This window comes from Frankliniella occidentalis, unplaced genomic scaffold (assembly GCF_000697945.3).
Source record: "Frankliniella occidentalis isolate FOCC.00 unplaced genomic scaffold, Focc_3.1 Scaffold1148, whole genome shotgun sequence".
In the NCBI taxonomy this organism is placed as follows: Eukaryota; Metazoa; Arthropoda; class Insecta; order Thysanoptera; family Thripidae; genus Frankliniella; species Frankliniella occidentalis.
Genome location: NW_026268254.1, coordinates 1 through 17,321, shown reverse-complemented (window position 1 = coordinate 17,321; position 17,321 = coordinate 1). Strand labels below are relative to the sequence as shown.

Genomic DNA, 17,321 nt, shown 5'->3' with positions numbered 1-17,321 from the left:
CACATGACACATTTGGGTTTTAGTATGGGGGGTATAGAAATAAAGAATATATTCATCAATTTTTATTGACAGTAAATTAGTTTAACTATCATAATATATAACATAGAAATACCAGCCATTAGCCAATAACATGTCTTAACATGCATCCGAGGTCAATCCCACCGAGACTTCTTCTTAACAAATGATTCCTCTCCATTATCGGAGACTGCAACATAGTAGCCCATTCCTTCGTATTTATGTCTCATGTATGCAATATATGCTAAACTGCCAGCCATTGCACACAATCCAATCGTCATAATAATTCTATTCTGCAAAGAAAAATCACACAAATATAAAACAGATTTGAAACACGGATAGCATCCGTTGGCAGGTCACTTTACTAATTATAAAAGTGATAGCTAAATGTTGAATCTACAAAACCCAAGTTTACCCATAGATAACATTAAAAGTAAGGTAGATTTATTAAACCTTAATCCTCAAAAATGATTTCATTTTAAGAATAAAATAGTAAGATAAAGAGATCAAAACAGGTAACCCATAACCCAACCTTGACACCAAAAATGGTCAATACTGACCGGTTTAGCATACAACTCAAAGTTGACAACTCGAAATACGTTAGAGGTCTTCAGCGAACGTATGCCGTCACCAGGTGCAGGCTCCTGTGGTTTTTTCATAGTGATAACAAGGGCAAATAAGCGACGAAATCATGAAGAAAGTTCTCAGCGTTCTCAGCCTCCCCCTTCAAAGAGAGCATCCAGCGTCGTCTGCTTGAGAGGTTGTCCAGTTAAGACGGATCCGTGCGGATCCGTGCGGACGCACACGGATTGTGCGGAACTTTGCGGACGCACGTTTTAAAACGCATTGGCAGGCCTAAAAATGATTGCATGTGTGTTCACTAACATATATTTGGAAAGAGGAACATTGTTCTACAAAAGTAATGCCACTTTTAAGCCATTTTATTCTCGGGAGGTTTTACTGTACTTTATAAGCATATGGCTAAAAAGTGGCATTATTTTTGTAGAACAATGTTCCTTTTTCCAAACATATGTTAGTGAACACATATGCAACCATTTTTAGACCCACCAATGCCTTTTAAAACGTGCTTCCGCAAAGTTCCGCACAATCCGTGTGCGTCCGCACGGGTCCGCACGGATCCGTCTTAACTGGACAACCTCTGAGCAGCGGCGCAGCGTTCAAATGTCGCCGCCCTCTTTGAAATATTCCGAAAATAGTATTTTGGCGGCAGAGCTTAAACAGCTTAAACATGTGTCAGTTATTTCCCATTGCTCTGTCGCAAGTTCTTTGCACGTATGCCACATATACTTCACGGCCTCGGAAAAATTTTCGAATCCTGGAATCCTTGATGCCTCTAGAAAAATGATCAGTTGTCTGTATGTCTAGTACCGCGGGCGGAGAGGCTCGAGCCCCTGTGAGACGAGGGCTAGGCACACCCGCAGTGCGCATCAGTCGTGCGGGGCGGGACGGCCCCCTCCACACCGACACCATGTGGGATCTGCGAGACGGCGCGGTGGCCCCCACATTGGAAATTGGTGAGGCGGTCATAGGCGGCCACCACCGTTAGCCGTACGCATGCCAATACTACAGTACATAGAAAACTACTTGTGTGTACAAAGGGGTATCAGTAGATTCACTTTTCGATCAACAAGTTTCAACTTGACGGAGCCGTTTAATGGTTTGTTTTTGTTGCTACGATAGACCTTGGTCCATATCAGTGCTTATTTTTCATTAGTGGGAATATGAATGGGCAGATGCGGCCAACTAAAATTGACAAACAATATGGCCTCTGTTTGTAAAGCCCCGCTAGACAAAAATTGAGTTCAGGCATAAGTCAAAGTGAAGCACAGCCATCAAACCAAAGATTCAGTGGATGTGACGGGTGGCGGCTTGGGCGCTTGAGGGAGGATCCCCGAGCTCCGACACTCGGACTTGGAAGCCCCCGTCAAGGCTGAGGATGACGCCGATCTCAATGGGCAAGTCCGCCACCCCCCTGACGTCGCCCGGCGCGCGGTGCACGGCGAAGCGCCGCATCACCGTGGCGAGCACCGTCTTGAGGTACATCATGGCGTAGCGCTGGCCGATGCACGAACGCGGGCCGGCGCTGAAGGCGGAGAAACTTAGCGGTGGCCGGCCGCGGACCCGCTCGGGCAGGAACCTGGAAGCGGAGGCGAAGGTTGTGGTATAGTACACTGGGGGATCTTACGAAGTCATCTACGGTAGACTTATGTGAACACACCGGTCTGGGTCAAAGCGTAAGGGCTCTGGGAACCACGCAGGGTCGCGCTGCGTGTGGAAGGGGAACATAAAGAGGTGCGCGCCGCGCGGCACGGCGTGGCCGCTGGGCAGCTGCACGTCCTCGGGGCAGTCCCGGCCGAACACGGGCACCAGCGGGAACAGGCGCAGCGTCTCGAGGATGACGCGCTCCGTGTACTGCAGGTGGGGCAGCTCGTGCTCCGTGACGGACCGGTCGGGGTCCTCGCCGAACACGTCCTCGAGCTCCCGACGGAGGCGATCCTGGCTGTCGGGGTGCATGGCGAGCAGGAGGAGCGCGAAGCTGAGGCAGTGCGCCACCGTGCCCTGGCCGGCCACCACCATGGCCTTGGCCTCCTCGCGCCACTCCTCGGCCGTCATGAGGTTGGCCAGGTTCTCGCTCGCCAGGGCGTGCTCCAGGAAGGACCGCTTGGTTACTTTAGCGGCATCCTGGACACAATGAACACCCTCGTCAAATGGTAGGCCTGATGAAGCGACCCCCGGACTACCTTCGGTATGTTTTCTCTCACAAGGGAACTCATCTAAGTGTTAGTCCCCGATTTTGTTCCGCCTTGGGGGTTTTGTAGGGTGAACGTAAACAAAACGATTGGCAACGAAAATTCGTGCCCAATTTTATATTTAAATTTATGGGGTACATCCACTTTCTCCAAAAATGACTTTAAAAAAGCATTTTTTCTGAAAAATCGAAAAATTATCCACAGCTTGTATGTATTCAATTTTAAAATGTCGATTTAAGGCCGAATACAAATATAAACTGACGGTCATTTTTGGTTTTTTCAGAAATAATGCTTTTTTTAGTCATTTCTGGAGAAAATGGATTTCCCCTATAAATACGAATATGAAATTGGGCACGAATTTTCATTGCCAATCGTTTCGAATACGGTCACTATACAAAACCTCCAAGGCGGAACAAAATCGGGGACTAACACTTAGATGAGTTCCCTTGTCAGACGCACCTTTCGATCCCCGTCTTTCCTCTTGGCGATGACGCCGTCGATGAACGCGTCCGTCTCCTGCATGGTGCGCGCCGCCGTCCTGCCGGCCCTCGTCAGCGCGTACAGACTGTCCCACAGCAGCCACGGCTTGCAGATGCGCGTCGTCACGCTCCTCGCCGCGTCCGTCGTCAGGTCCACGAAGCGGCCCAGGGCCGCGCCGTGGTGCGACAGGTCGGCGGACAGCAGCGTCTCGCACACCGAGTCCATGGACACCAGGTTGCAGAACTCGAGAATGTCGACGGTCTCGGCGGAGCGCGCCGCGCGCGACAGCATGTGCGACAGCTCGCATGCCTTGCGACGGAATACCTGGGGGAGGCGGTGCAGAGCATGGCGGGGCCAGGCCGAGAGCCCGGCATCAGCTGCGGGCGGGGAATTGCAAGTACGGGCATGACGACGCCTACCTCCACGTTCTGGACGAGGACGTGCTGGTGCAGGGACGGCGCGATGGCCTTGCGGTGCCTGCGCCACGGCTCGCCGTTCAGCGTGATGAGCCCCGTGCCCAGGGCGGCCCGGGCGAGCGGGTACCACGACGACTTGTCGTTGAACCTGGCGCTGCCCATCACGTGCTCGTAGTCGCGGGGGTCGGTGATGACGACGAAGGGCGTGGGGCCGAGCCAGAAGCAGAAGGTGGGCGCGTACCGCGACATGAGCGTCGTGATCTTGGTCCAGAACTTGTCCTGCGAGGTCAACAGTTCCGGGATGTTGCCGAGGATTGGCAGCGCGGCCGGGCCCGGCATCGGCGCCAGGACCCTCCGCATGCGACGCGTGGCCCGCACCCCGACCGCCACCCTGGAGACGAGGGTGACCAGGCACAGGCCGGCCGCGGCCGCCAGCGCGGCCAGGATGAGGCCCGCGACAACATACGCCCCGCACCTCTCTTCTGCTTGCACCTCATCGCCCCAGACCCAGGCCCCGCCCTCCATCGCCGTGCTCTGGTGCGACCAGAGGACCTGCCACACGGCACGGCACGCGCTCACGGGACACCTGCTCCGGCCCGGGGGGCTCCAGGCGCGCGGTACACGATCAAAGAGGCGACTGAGGCGGGCGGGCGCGCGCCGCACTTACTGCGCAACGGCGACAGAGAGAAAGAGGGAGATGTCAGAAAGGTTCAGGTGTCAGATTGTTTTTATAGCAATAAGTAAGCAGGCTCGGTTGTGCCTCCTGCGGTGTGTTTCATTCGAATAACTTTCACAGTCACGGTACCGAATAGAAGACATCCCTTCCCTTCCCCTCCCTTCCCCTCCATCCCGTCCTGTCTATCTTGAACATCACTCGGTGCACAGCCTTTGACGTCAGAGAACGGTTGTTTCAAATGGCACTCATTTCCTTGGGTGAACTGCTAGCGGTATCAGCCTGGTTGCACACGGAATTTAAGAAATTGCACACGTTTGTTCGAGTTCCCTGCGGCTCATTATTGATGCCTGTGATTTAAGATGGAAGTGTGACCACATAGTGGCCATGTCGCAGGGAACGTCTTAACGGCCTGCCACGAGTCCGTCTCCTTCTCGCTTCACCGCTTCACCGCTATGGAAGTCCAACCCCGTATGTGGGACGCCAAGCTGAACCCCTGCAGGCCCGGTGATAGGCCACCCGCTCAGCTCGGCTGTACGCCAACCAAGATTTAGCCTTCCTAGTGGGCGTTAGCAGCTGCGCTTTACACATCTTCTTGCTTTCTTGTTTCTTTCGCTCTGCCACTCTGCACTAAGGCTTACAGGCAGAAACCTTTGCTGCATATACATCTCGATGGAACATCTGAAAATCGTTCATCCCCCCTCCCCTTTTTCTCTCTCCCTGTCTCCCTCTCCCTCGATCCCTTCATCTGTCCTCGACAACGTACAGATTTCAGCAATGCACGTTACGCACAGAAAACTTAATATCACAATTTTCTATTTGTGAGACGCAGGGGTGAGTGTCGAAAATGCAGAAGGCAAAGCGCAGGAGGTGGCTGCCCCGGCGGCCCCCCACCCCCCACCTGAGTGCGTCTCGGCCGCCCCCGACGCCTCCCCTGCCCCCGCCGCCCCCGGTTGGCTCGCGTCACTCCTATCGGCCGCCTCGCGCGGGCGTTACCCCTAGTGCTGTCGACTGTTGAACCAACAAGCTGGCCTCCGGCTGGGGGGAAGGGGGGGGGGCAGACAGGGATCAGTAGCTTAACGTTTTTGCGTTACAGTTACAGAAAAGAAACTTGTCCACCCATACCTTATTGTACGTTACGTTTTTGTAACGTTACTTAACTAAAGACTCAATGCAGGCTCTCCTAGCGCCTGCTAGATAGGCAATATCTTGCCTGCAGTGCATGCGTGTCTTGCGGGGTGGCCTACCCCGAGTTTCGCAGGCGTCAGGCTCCCCAATCTGCCCGATGAATCGGAGAGAAACGGAAGTACTTTCTAGACGATCCTATATATAACGAAGAAGGAAAGCCTGCCTTCTGCCTTCATGCAGCAATTCTCTCCAACGTCGCGGCTGGACGGCGGACGGCCGCCCCGTACAGTTGGGCTACGCAGCAGACGAGCCGGCAAGACAGTTGTTGCGCCCGCTCAGGCTCGCCTCATACCGCACCTCTAGCCTCCTCGTCCCGCTCAACCCGGTCCCGCTCCTCCCCGCTCCACCTCGCCACGCCACGCCTCGCTCTGCCCCGCCCCGCCACGCCCTGCCCCGCCACGCCACGCCACGCTACGCCACGCCACGCCACGCCTCGCTCTGCCCCGCCCCGCCACGCCCTGCCCCGCCACGCCACGCCACGCCCTGCCCTGCCCCGCCACGCAACGGCCGCCCCCCTTTTGGAAGTCGCCCGCCGCGTACTTCCTCCCTCTGGCGAAGGGCCGCAGGGCCAGAAGACTGATAACTAACGCTGAAGGTTTGTTACCCGCAGTTTTGTGGAGAGCGGTAGTCGGGACGCAAAGCACAACGTAATGCGACTGGTTATAGTAGACAAAATAAATTAAAGAAACCAGCGGATGGCCCTTGCACTTCTTAAGAAGTTTGGGTCACCGCGGTGAGATGCAGGCAGGAGGGGGAGGGGAAGGGTGAGCCTCGTGACTTACAATCTCTGTTTTATTTGAAAACGCTGCTTTTGATTCCAGCCGATGACTGCGCGTCCTGCCGCCTGCTGACTCTCAGGGGGAAGCCGCCCTGCATGGTGAGGATGACGCCAATCTCGAGGGGGAGGTCGGCCACCTCGTGGACGTCGCCCGGCGCGCGGTGCACGTCGTAGCGCCGCAGCACCGTGGCGAGCGCCGTCTTGAGGTACATCATGGCGTAGCGCTGGCCGATGCACGACCGCGGCCCGGCGCTGAAGGGGGCGTAGCACAGCGGCGGGCGGGTGTGCGTCTGCTCGGGCAGGAACCTGGTGGAGCAGCGGAGCACCGCGTTAGGAGGACGCATCTTGCTCACGGCTGATTACACACCCTGTCCGAGACGTACCTGTCGGGGTCAAACTCCAGCGGGCGGGGCCACCACGCGGGGTCGCGGTGCATGTGGTAGGTGAAGAAGAGCAGCTGGCTGTCCTTGGGCGCGGGGCAGCCGCTGGGCAGCTGAATGTCTTCGGGGCAGTTCCGTCCGAAGACCGCCACGATCGGGAAGAGTCGCAGGGTCTCGAGGACGACCCGCTCCAGGTACTGCAGGTGAGGGACCTCGTCCTCGGTGACCGGCCGGTCGGGGTCGTCGCCGAACACGTCCTCGAGCTCCTGTAAGCGGCGTAGGCTGTCGTGAGACGCGCACCAAAGCTCCCCCCCCCTCACGCTGTAAGAGCCAAGTGTTTGGTTTTGAGTGACCCTCTCTCACTCCACTCACCTGATGCACGGCTTTCTGCACGCCGGGGTGCATGGCCAACATGAGCAGGGTGAAGCTCATGGCGGTGGCGACGGAGCCTTCTCCGGCGATCACCATGGCCTTGGCCTCCTCCCGGAGCTCCTCGTCGTTCATCAGCTTGGCGACGGTCGCGTCGGCCAGCGCGTGCTCCAGGAAGGAGCGCCTCTTGGGGGAGGGCTCCGCCGTCGAGGGGACGTGGTCGCGGTCGCGCTTCTTGGCAATCACCTCGTCGACGAACCGGTCCGTGAGCTTCTCGATGCGCCGCACCTCGCGCGCCTCGCGGGTCAGCGAGTAGACCCTGTCGCTCAGCAGCCAGGGGTTGTACACGCGGTACGCCACCAGGTCGCAGCTCTTGTTCTTCGCGTCCACGAAGCGCTTGAGCGCCTCCCGAGAGGAGGACAGGTCCGCCGAGAGGATCGTCTCGCACACCGCGTCCATCGACACCGTGTTGCAGAAGTCCTTGATGTCCAGCGTGGCGCCGGACTGGGCGGCCGCGGACAGCACCTCCTCGGAGATGTCCAGGGCTTTGCGGTAGAACATCTTCAGGGACACAGTTGCGTCAGATTACACAAGGACAGGGACCCTAACTGATTCGATTTTTTTTTTTGTAACGTTACTTGTTCACTATCTCGGTAGCTTTAGGAGTCGGCTATTCCTAAATATCCCACACTATTAATTTAGTGGGCTAACCGGGTCCCATGACGAAAATAATTCCTTAATTAATTGCATGCGTCGGTCTCAAAATACTGCGTAGCGTAAATGGCTGTAATTAACTTCCGTAATGTAACGTCAGAGGGCGGTCGGGGACGCCTGCTGTGTAGGCCAACCAACGTGTCTCCGGTGATCGTCCTAAGTGCGGGGCTCTTTCGGATCGTCGTTGCGGCTGCGATGCGGTCACGAGCCGCGGAAGAAACGCGAGGTTATTTTGGAGGACGTCATAATGGGGAAGGACCAATCATGAAAAGCCAATGCGACACTATTCAAACTTCACACTTGAGAGCGTTACGCCCACTAAATCTGCATGTGGTCAGGAAGATGCGACGGTGTCGTTTCTTCGGAGGGGCGCGTGTTCGGGTGTGGCAGTGCGGTCACGGGTGGTCTCGCGGTGGCTCCTGGTCGCGCCTGGCGCGTGGTGGCGCTTCCCCTAAACGGTTCCCCACTCAAGATAGAATTTTCCCGCCCCTTTATTTGAATCTATGTAGCCTCACTGCGCACTACAGTGCTGGTCCGTTTCTGGACTCGTCACAGCTCACAGCTTGGCCCGACTCGACGACGCGAGAGCTGTAGGTAGGAGGAGGGTCTACGTCAGCCGCAGCCGCACACGCAGCGTAGCCCGCTAGCCACAGCGAGGCGAGGCCACCGATTCAAACTTGTGGCGGGAAAGGCGCCCCCCGAATGGGTCACCCTTGTTCTTCCGCAGTCGGTGACGTCAATGGCATGTCCGCGACGCGGGGCGAGGCGTGCGCTAGGCAGAGGCTATGGCGTTATGACGACTGTACGACTGCGGACAAGGCCTGGGTCCCAAAGGTTATCTACAATAAGTTGCCAATGCTCGATCTCGATCAAGCTGGAAACCCTGGACATACTAACGTAGCGGCTATGCAACCGGCGAAACAAACAAAAATGCTCGACTCTAAATTTTCCCTTTTCCCACAGGGCATATAAGGGAAACGCGAGGTCCCGAGGTGAACTTGACTTAACTTTCCCAGACTAACAAATGTAACTCAACCTCGAAAGAGATCGTTCTTGTTGGCGTCAACAGCACCACCGGGTTTCAAACCGGCTGCTTATTATCTCCACGAGTTCTTTTACGTCCAGGAGCTTCGGACGCTGAGTGAAGCGCCTGATGGACTGAGGATAGGCAACCAGCCGTTCACGGGCGTCTGCAGTAGACACAGCCTGGTCGGCCAGCACCGGCCAGCACATTAAACTGATGGGACACCCACTGGAGGCGAGGCGCCGTGTACCTTACCTGGACGTTCTGCGTGATGATCTGTTGGTGCATGGACGGCGCCACGGCCTTGCGGTGTCGCCTCCACTGCTCGCCGCCGAGGACGATGAGCCCCGTGCCCAGGGCCGACTGGGCCAACGGGTACCAGGACGACTTCTCGTTGAACTTGGGGTTGTTGAGCACGTACTCAAAGTCGCTCGGGTGGGTGATGACCATGAAACAGTTCGGACCGACCCAGAAGCGGAAGGTGGGCGCGTACTTCTGCACCAGGGCGACCATCTTGGACCAGAAGCCGTTGCGCGGTGCGAGCAGCTCCAGGACGTTGCCGAGGATGGGGAAGGAGCGCGGGCCCGGCGGGGTGTCTCCGAGGACTTTCTAAACAACGGAGTTGGACGGCGAGTCGTTTGTTTGGTTTCGCGGCCCGCATATAACACCCGTCAGTGCAACCAATTTTTCGAAATCTCACCTTCATGCGGCGCACCTCGGTGACAATGGCGAGCAGGCGGCTGACCAGGTAGCCGACGTAGACCAGGGCGGCGACGCCCGCCGCCCCGACGCACACCTGGACCAGCGTGAACCTCATGGCTCTGCTCCGCTCAGGGCACGCGCTCAGACTTGCTGCCGGAGCTCGCGACCGCGCTGCGCTTATTGTTTGTCCAATGTCGCTGAGTACCGCGGGCCCACGGGATGCTCCAGGGTCCTACTCAGCCGGCAGGAGGGGGGAAGGGATGAGGAAAGACCAAAGACGAAGGCGGGCAGAGAAGGGGCAGGGGGCGGACGAGTTATGTCCCGAGTTTTCGACTCTCAATAGTTTTTTGCCGCCGCGCGCGAGACCGTGACACTGCCCTGCTTTGTCTGTTCAACCACCACCGCGGACCTGCCCTCCTTGTAGCGCGCGCGCGACCTACAGAACTGTCCAGCTTGGTGTGCACCATAACTAATCACAAGTGTCAGTTCGATTCAAGTCTAATTTCTAAGCGCGAGCCAATTCCATTCGCAGAATTCAAAGTTAAGATTCTACCTCGTTCAGCCCCGACTTTTGCCTTGTCCTGATCAGCCTTTGCCCCAACTTATTCGCTACCGGGTCGTTACATAGGGGGTATACGTACAAGTTCGAGACCAATCAGCGCCATCGGATGTCCGCTCGGACTGAAACAAGGCCGCCCAGTTCTGGGATGTTACTACTATCTCCCGCAGGATTCGGCAGAGTACCCATCATCGCGACACTCTGAACTTTGCACCGCTCCCCCAGCTAATGGGTGCACATTTAAGGTCTGTGCTGTCGGTTTATGTTCAGTGCAGTCTATGACCATCATAAAGCACACCCCAGCGAATGCTGCGCTGCACCGTACCGTGTGCCAGGGCCACGACACAACAGTGGAGGCAGGTGACGAGTGACGACGCTCGCCCCATCGGGCCCCTCAACATAGTGATAGTGAGGATCGCCCCTCCCCCTTTTCCGAGCCTTTTTCCCTCCAAAGTTCTCAGTGCCGTCACACCTATGGTGTTGAAAAGCCGAGCGGTACAGCGCAATGATGTTGGGTCAGGCAGCATTCGCACTCGCTCTGCCCGGAAAGTAAACAGCTTTAGGGAGCTGAGTGCAAATAGATGAAAAAGGGCCTGTAGGGGAGTGAGGAGACCAGATGAGGACGAGCTTACACACACTCACACACACACTGCTGCAGCTTACGAAAATGTACTATACACGCTTGTGTGTGTGTGTGTGTGTGTGTGTGCTTGCTGCTTATATCCCCATACCATCTTGCCCCGGGCGCAGATAAACAAAATTCGTAACGCATGTGTGGTCACGGGCTCCTGGAGTGTTGCGAGACAGCTTTACCACGTGACGTTGGCGTGTGATTGCCCATTGTTTTCGTTGTCTTTGTCGCGTCAAATGTACAGACGACCCATCGACCAAGAATGCATCGGTCGGCATTTTAGCGAAGACAGAATTCTTGTGCGAAAAACTCATTGGGAAGTGGCGTCTGAAAGGCCGAGTGGCTCAACTCAGCATCGAGTCTACATGGTCAGCGCCGGTCAGCGCCCTACGAGTGGGTTGGGTAGGCAACCCGAATGCAGCCTCGTGCAACGGGACTGCATCCCAAGGCGCCGACCGAGCCAGCGGAGTACCCTTACAATAGGCGGGGGAAGGGGTGGCTTGCATGCGGTTACACAAGGGGAGGAAAGGGTGGGGGGGGGTAAATGATGTGACCCGTTTCTCAGTTATTTGTCCGGAGAAGGTCCGTCTTTTCTCTGCGAAGGGTGAGACGGTGACAGCGCTAGCCGCGTGGCCAGGAAGCTGCGCACTTCGGAAAATCAATGGCCGCCTCGCGCTGGCGGCGCTCTGGCTCTGGGGGATGGGGTCTGCCTCCCAGTCCTCCCAGTGCGGTAGGGGTAGGGGGTGGGGGCGCCGAGACGTGTCTGGGGGCTTGAGGCCAGGGGCTGGGTTGGGTAGGGGCTGGTGGTGAGGGCAGGACAGGACCAGCCAGGTCGCAGTCGAGCACTAGCCCCCCACCGAAGCGCATCCTCCAGCACTGGGCGGGTGCAGCAAAGCTGAGCGGTTGCAAGCGGCCAGCACCACAACGCCCACCCACCGAATCAACGGGCGCAGTGCGCAGGTGCAGGTGCGTCGAGGCCAGAGCAGGCCAGTCAGGGATCTCGCAACTATAGTCCAAGTGCTAGCTGCTGGGGCAAATAAGGCAAGGGCGGCGTCCAGGGCCATCGAACGCTAGGGCAGGGTGAGTGAGAGCAGCCAGCAGAATATCGCACGATGACGAATACGCGGTTCTAGAGGCTCTCCACTTGTTTCATGAGCGCTAACATTTGATTTCTTTGTTTTCTTGGTGGGTTCATGATCATGTCCAGTAGAGGGAATTTTTCTGTTCTCTACTGCAAGGCAACTGACAATCAAGACATGATGGAACATAGTCACTCCATAACGATTTCTAACGTTTTCTTGGATAGAAACGTTTCTGCCACCTTCGAGAAACGCACCTTAAACTGACTGAAAACAAACTTGTGACACTTTTCGAATGTTGGTACAGCTGTCTGTTTGGCCTCTTTTTGTTTTTGTTGTTGTTCTTGTTGGTATTACTGTCTGTAGTCTGCTTGTTTATTTTGTGAAGAAGTCTGTCGTTATCATGTCTCTCATACCTATACTGTATGTGTATGATATCTATTTCCAAAACCAATGCAAGAACCGTCTAATTAACAGTATTTTGTCCTAAATTTTTCAGTGATTCAGGAGTGGAAAATATTGACACATCCTTTTGGACAATGGCGCCTAGCACAGGAAAACCTGTAAAGCTGCTGGTAGCCAACAAGAAAGTGATGGAAACTGAGAAAACATGGAATAAATTGGAGTATCCGGTATTCAGAGGAACTGATGGTGTTTATTTTATAGACGATGAGGATGTGTATGATGAAGTTCTTCACAGCATGGTCAGTATTAGTTGTCAGGGTTATGTGACCAAGCAGTATCTATTTTATTAAATTTACATTTCTTTACGGTTTTCTACTTATTTTGGAAGGCTGCCATCTGCAAGAAGCCTGTTACACGCATATACTACATTGATAGTGACAACGATGAGGTAAGTATTATGTCCATTAGAAGTTAAAAACAAATTTCAGAAGGTTCCTTTAATTGTTGAGACATTTTTCTAGGTTCCCATTGATGGCGATGTCGAGTTTAAGGAGGCTTTGAAAGTGGGTATCCAATTCATGAGCTCTGTTATTATTTATTGAGTGAACTTCCCTTTACTATCTGAAAGCAATCTTTGTTTTTGCAGTTTATTGGAGAGCGCACAGATAAAGGTAAATTCACAACCATGAAGATTGAAACTGAAAATGGTCTTAAGAATGGTAAAAAAAAGGTCAAGAAAAACAAAGCTAAAGTGACACCCAAAGTTTCTGAGAATGGTTTTACAAAGAAACCTATGAAAGGGATGCCAAAGAGAGTGAAAGCAGATGCCCCACCCAATATGTAAGTAATGTTTACCCAACATTTGCTTGGATTCATAGTTCTTTCTTAACTCTATCTTACAAATTTCAGTGAACCCTTGTCAGATGAAGCCTTTGCAAGTGCCTCAAAGTCTGAAATATCTAAAGCGTGGTTGGAAAAACATTTGAAGGAGGTATTAGCAAAATTCTTTTCAGCTTTTGCTTAGTTTTATTGTTGTAAATAATAATATTCTTCATTTGAGATTTTTATTTCTTTTTTTCAGCTTAAAACCGAGATTATGACTGATCTTGAGACTCTTTTGGAACCATATATTGCAGAACAAAAAAAAATGAATAGTATGATTGCCTCTCTGCAAGCAGCGCAGATAGAAAAAACATCTTCAGTGCTTACCAATTTAAAACAGTAAGTTCTCATGGATGAAATTGAGAAATCAGTACAACAGTCAAAATTTGTTACGATAAAACAATTTTTACGCAGGCAAACTGAATCGGATCACAATTACTCAGCTTCAAGTAACTCCAGTATAGTAAAGAGTGCCATGACACTAAAGAAAGATTCCGCAGACACAATACCTAAGGTAAGTTCCTATTATTTTTAGTTAATGTATATGTAATGGTTGATAAAGTAATAAAAATGCCATGCTTCTATACCATCAAAAATATTTTAGCCGGAAGATGACATTCCTCTCTCTGATGACGAACAAGGGAATGATTGTGATGGGAATGAGTGTCAGTGTGCAGACTGCACGTGCCCCATTGAGGATGATGAAAATATGAGCATATACTCTGGTGAAATCAGTGTGACCGAAAGTGAATCTGAACCTGATCAGATACGTGAGGATTTTATTGATGTTCCTCTACCCTCATGCTTCAATGTCATTGCCCCAGGTGAGCTAACTAGAATAAAATTATCATTTATTCCCAATTTTGCAGTATGAGGCATGCTAACGTTTTTGTCTGTAGGTGGCTTTCTATGTAAGCCAGACCAAAAGAACAGAAATGAAATGGTTGCCAAACCAGAGACTAGTAAAAATCGAGATGGTTCAAGACATCCAAAGGAGAATTTTGGAAACAAGAAAAATTCTTCTTTCCAAGAATGTTCTAAGAAAATCAGTGCAAAACAGGTAAAAATGTGCTGAAATAGGTTGATGAACCCATCACTAATTTTCTATCTACCTGCAAATTTCTCTAAATTCTAATTTCATTTAAAATTTGCTTTCTATTCAGGTCAACAAATTACCTAAAGAGCAGACAACTTTAGCAAATTTCTCAGGATCTGGAAAGAAGGCTAACATTAGTCAGAATCAGCATGACGAAAAAACGATTGATATTCAGTCTGCTGGAAATGATATGTGTAAAGATGTTGACGATAGTTATGTTGACAATGCTGACGAAGCTGGTCAAGATTTTGATGACTATGATGATGACGATGATTATGATGAATATGATGATGAATATGATGAAGAAAACGATGACAAAAATAATATGATATCTTCCTCAGCAGCTTCATACCAATTGCAGTTAAATCAACCCACAGGGCAATTGTCAGAAAGTGCTCAGAGGCAAGAATTTGTTCAAGCAACTGACACATACCAGCAAGTACAAAAATATGCATCTTCACAGGAGGACACATCTGCTGCTTCACAGTATACTTCTCAATACAGTACATTGCCAGTGGCTTATGGAGCCTCCTGGCCAAAGAAGCCTCATTTTCCAGCTCAAACTCGTCAAGGTCTTGTGAATTCGAAGCAGTCCGTACAGCTTAGTGTCCCAGCACAGAACTCTTTCAGACAGGAGAGTCAACAAATTCAAAAATTACAGCAACCTTACCAGCAGCACCACCAACAACAAATGACAAACTCGCAGCCACTTGTACCCAAAAGTTCTCCAACAGCAGCAACTATTATTGCCCAGCACCAGCAGATTGTGCAGGCTGCCCAGCGAGCTGCTTATCAAGCCCAGCAAACCCAGGCGCTCTGCTTTGCCTCAACCTCTCAAACTCAACAGGAAGTTTCTGTCAACCAAACTTCGGCACAAGGAGGAAAACCTGCCCTTCAAGACACTCGACCTCTTGCTTTCCAAGATGATAATGTGAGTTTTGGAAGTCAGGCTTCGCGTAGTAATACATCTCAAGCAGAAAATCCCATTTCCCGCAATCTCCCAAGCAAGACAAGAGCAATGCCTCGTTTTATGCAAGAGGCAGCCCATGAGCTAAAATTATGGAACGAGGTTGACCAAGTTGACCTAGAACTGCGCAAGTGGGTAAAAATGTGTCAGTATTTAATGGAACGCCCACCAAAAATAATAGAAGATGGTGAAAAATCAAAGAAGTTTTCTCCAGCTGCTGCTGCAAAAACCTATCAAGACCTAGAAAGAGTTTATCAAAAGTTTCGTAAGGAAGTTCAACTGGTATCAACACAAATTGATGCACAAAAACAACAGAAGCAGCAACTACAGGCTTCAGGACAAAAATTATCTGAAGATCCGATTGCCATACTGCCAGAGAAACTAATGCAAATTATATCTTCAACATTAAATACAACGTTCAATCTTCTTGGTCACATTTCCAAGCTTGGTGTTATGAATCCTCCGAGTTCCGTAAGTATATAATTAATTTTTTTAGTTTGATCAAACCTGGTCCAATTATATATTTCAAGGGAACAACATTTTAACACATAAACTGTAATTGTGATTTAACCATAATAATTTAACAGTAATAGCATGACCATCTACAGCCTATGAGTTATTTGAGAAGTTTTGAGCCCTGAATTAGTTTTCCATGTTTTGCCATCTTAATTCTGCCTTCAGGGTCTGAAATTTTTAAAGAGCCTTGTGTTCTGCTGATAAGTTCCCGAGGTATTTCCTTTCCTTTTCCCTTCCCCCTTTCCCTGTCAAATCTCCATACTCATTCCTAGATGTTTCTTGTGATGTATCTTGTGTTTTCTTTGTGTTAGGAAACACCTGACGAGAATGCAGGAACACCAGTGTCCACCTCTAGATCTTCAACCTCTTTGTCATCTGCTAAACCTCAACAACAAATATCAGCAGCTATCTCACCGCTGATTTCAGGAATGGGTAATGTGCGGGTAGGGTATACAGGTCAGCCCATTCCCTATACTTACTATTACCCTGTGCAAACTTTGGCAACTGATTCATCAGCCACACCATCCTCTAGCATCCAAACAGACACTGTAGGAAATCAAGATTCAAGTTTTGCTTACCGCACTCGCACAATGGGTATTTATCCTCCTTCATGGGGACAGAGTGCGTCCTCTTTTACCACAACACCAGCTTTAAGCCAGGTTCAAACTGCAATGCAGGTGACCTCTCACAACCAGCTACAACAGCAACAGCCACAAGCGCTGATGCAAACACAATTTCAACTAACACAGCCTCAGATACGCCAGCTGCAGCAGCAAGTACAACCCCAGCTTCAACAGCAAATGCAAGTACAACAATTGCAGCAGCAGATTCAGCCTTTAACTCCAATGCAGCCGATGATGCAGCAGCCACCACATCTACAGCAAATTGCGCGAGAAGATGGAAGTCGTCTTGACTCCTCCTACACCCTGCAAATGCACGATCCTTCTATGGCTCATGATACTCATAACACAACTATTTCCATATTATACCCTAATTTGAAACCAAATAGTTCTGGGTTTTGCACAAAATCATATGGTCCTGCACTCAACAGAAACTAAGAGATTGGAATGATGTTCATTTAATATTTGCTGAAATCAATCTCATAATCAAGTTCAATATAACTAAAGAAATGACATGTCAAAAATGAAATCTATTTACCAAACTTTCTGAATGTACTTTACATGCATAACTTTGCATTTTCAAAGTAGATGTGTGTGTGTCTTCTTTAGTGTTCTAATTTACATAGCGAGATATTATTGTTTTAGCAATGCTACTGCATTATTCTGATTTTATCTTAGTTCTATAACCCAACTGGGTGAGTCTTTCATCTTACAATTCACAAACAAGCTCATCAAATGAGTTTGCAACCTGGTGTATTTTGAACTTTTGACTCATATCCTATGTGGTCTATGATAAATGTTATTTGTTTTTCTATGTTATTGTTTATGTAGAAGGTACCTTTATCCAAGTCCATGAGGTTGAGACCAATTCAATCCAAACAGATTGGTAGTGATTCTTAGTAACTTTGTGATCCAATTATGTCACACATCGTCCCTACTGCCAATTGCAAAACAAACAGTTTTACCTCTTTTGATGAACAATTATCCATAATAGAGGCAGCCTAGTTTTTAAATTGTTCATTTTTGACTTGTCTCCCCCATTCTCTATTTTAATAA

The 17,321-nt window shown here is 50.9% G+C and overlaps 4 protein-coding genes across 6 annotated transcripts; 1 reads left to right on the top strand and 3 right to left on the bottom strand.

The window, feature by feature from the left end:
- Positions 1-47: 47 nt before the first annotated feature.
- LOC113212796 (small integral membrane protein 8) lies at positions 48-769 on the bottom strand. Its single transcript, XM_026431618.2, has 2 exons — positions 576-769; positions 48-308 (listed from the first exon to the last, which is right to left on the bottom strand). The coding sequence occupies exons 1-2, from the start codon at positions 672-674 to the stop codon at positions 153-155; spliced, it is 255 nt and encodes an 84-aa protein (XP_026287403.1). The 5' UTR covers positions 675-769; the 3' UTR covers positions 48-152.
- A 132-nt stretch (positions 770-901) lies between these two features.
- Positions 902-4,528, bottom strand: LOC127751810 (cytochrome P450 4C1-like). Its single transcript, XM_052275903.1, has 4 exons — positions 3,686-4,528; positions 3,246-3,590; positions 2,255-2,718; positions 902-2,173 (listed from the first exon to the last, which is right to left on the bottom strand). The coding sequence occupies exons 1-4, from the start codon at positions 4,205-4,207 to the stop codon at positions 1,882-1,884; spliced, it is 1,623 nt and encodes a 540-aa protein (XP_052131863.1). The 5' UTR covers positions 4,208-4,528; the 3' UTR covers positions 902-1,881.
- A 1,789-nt stretch (positions 4,529-6,317) lies between these two features.
- On the bottom strand, positions 6,318-9,697 carry LOC113212789 (cytochrome P450 4C1-like). Its single transcript, XM_026431610.2, has 5 exons — positions 9,509-9,697; positions 9,064-9,417; positions 7,074-7,631; positions 6,705-6,967; positions 6,318-6,627 (listed from the first exon to the last, which is right to left on the bottom strand). The coding sequence occupies exons 1-5, from the start codon at positions 9,623-9,625 to the stop codon at positions 6,336-6,338; spliced, it is 1,584 nt and encodes a 527-aa protein (XP_026287395.2). The 5' UTR covers positions 9,626-9,697; the 3' UTR covers positions 6,318-6,335.
- A 1,803-nt stretch (positions 9,698-11,500) lies between these two features.
- On the top strand, positions 11,501-17,311 carry LOC113212797 (uncharacterized). Of its 3 annotated transcripts, none has more exons than XM_052275901.1 (12): positions 11,501-11,780; positions 12,279-12,483; positions 12,573-12,632; positions 12,706-12,747; positions 12,831-13,024; positions 13,094-13,175; positions 13,266-13,405; positions 13,481-13,580; positions 13,671-13,890; positions 13,966-14,126; positions 14,230-15,600; positions 15,957-17,311. In XM_052275901.1, the coding sequence occupies exons 2-12, from the start codon at positions 12,319-12,321 to the stop codon at positions 16,701-16,703; spliced, it is 3,282 nt and encodes a 1,093-aa protein (XP_052131861.1). In that variant the 5' UTR covers positions 11,501-11,780; positions 12,279-12,318; the 3' UTR covers positions 16,704-17,311. The 3 variants fall into 3 exon arrangements, with proteins under 3 accessions (XP_052131861.1, XP_052131862.1, XP_052131860.1); XM_052275902.1 differs by lacking the exon at positions 11,501-11,780 and adding an exon at positions 11,935-12,076; XM_052275900.1 differs by lacking the exon at positions 11,501-11,780 and adding an exon at positions 12,100-12,202.
- The last annotated feature ends 10 nt before the right edge of the window (positions 17,312-17,321 follow it).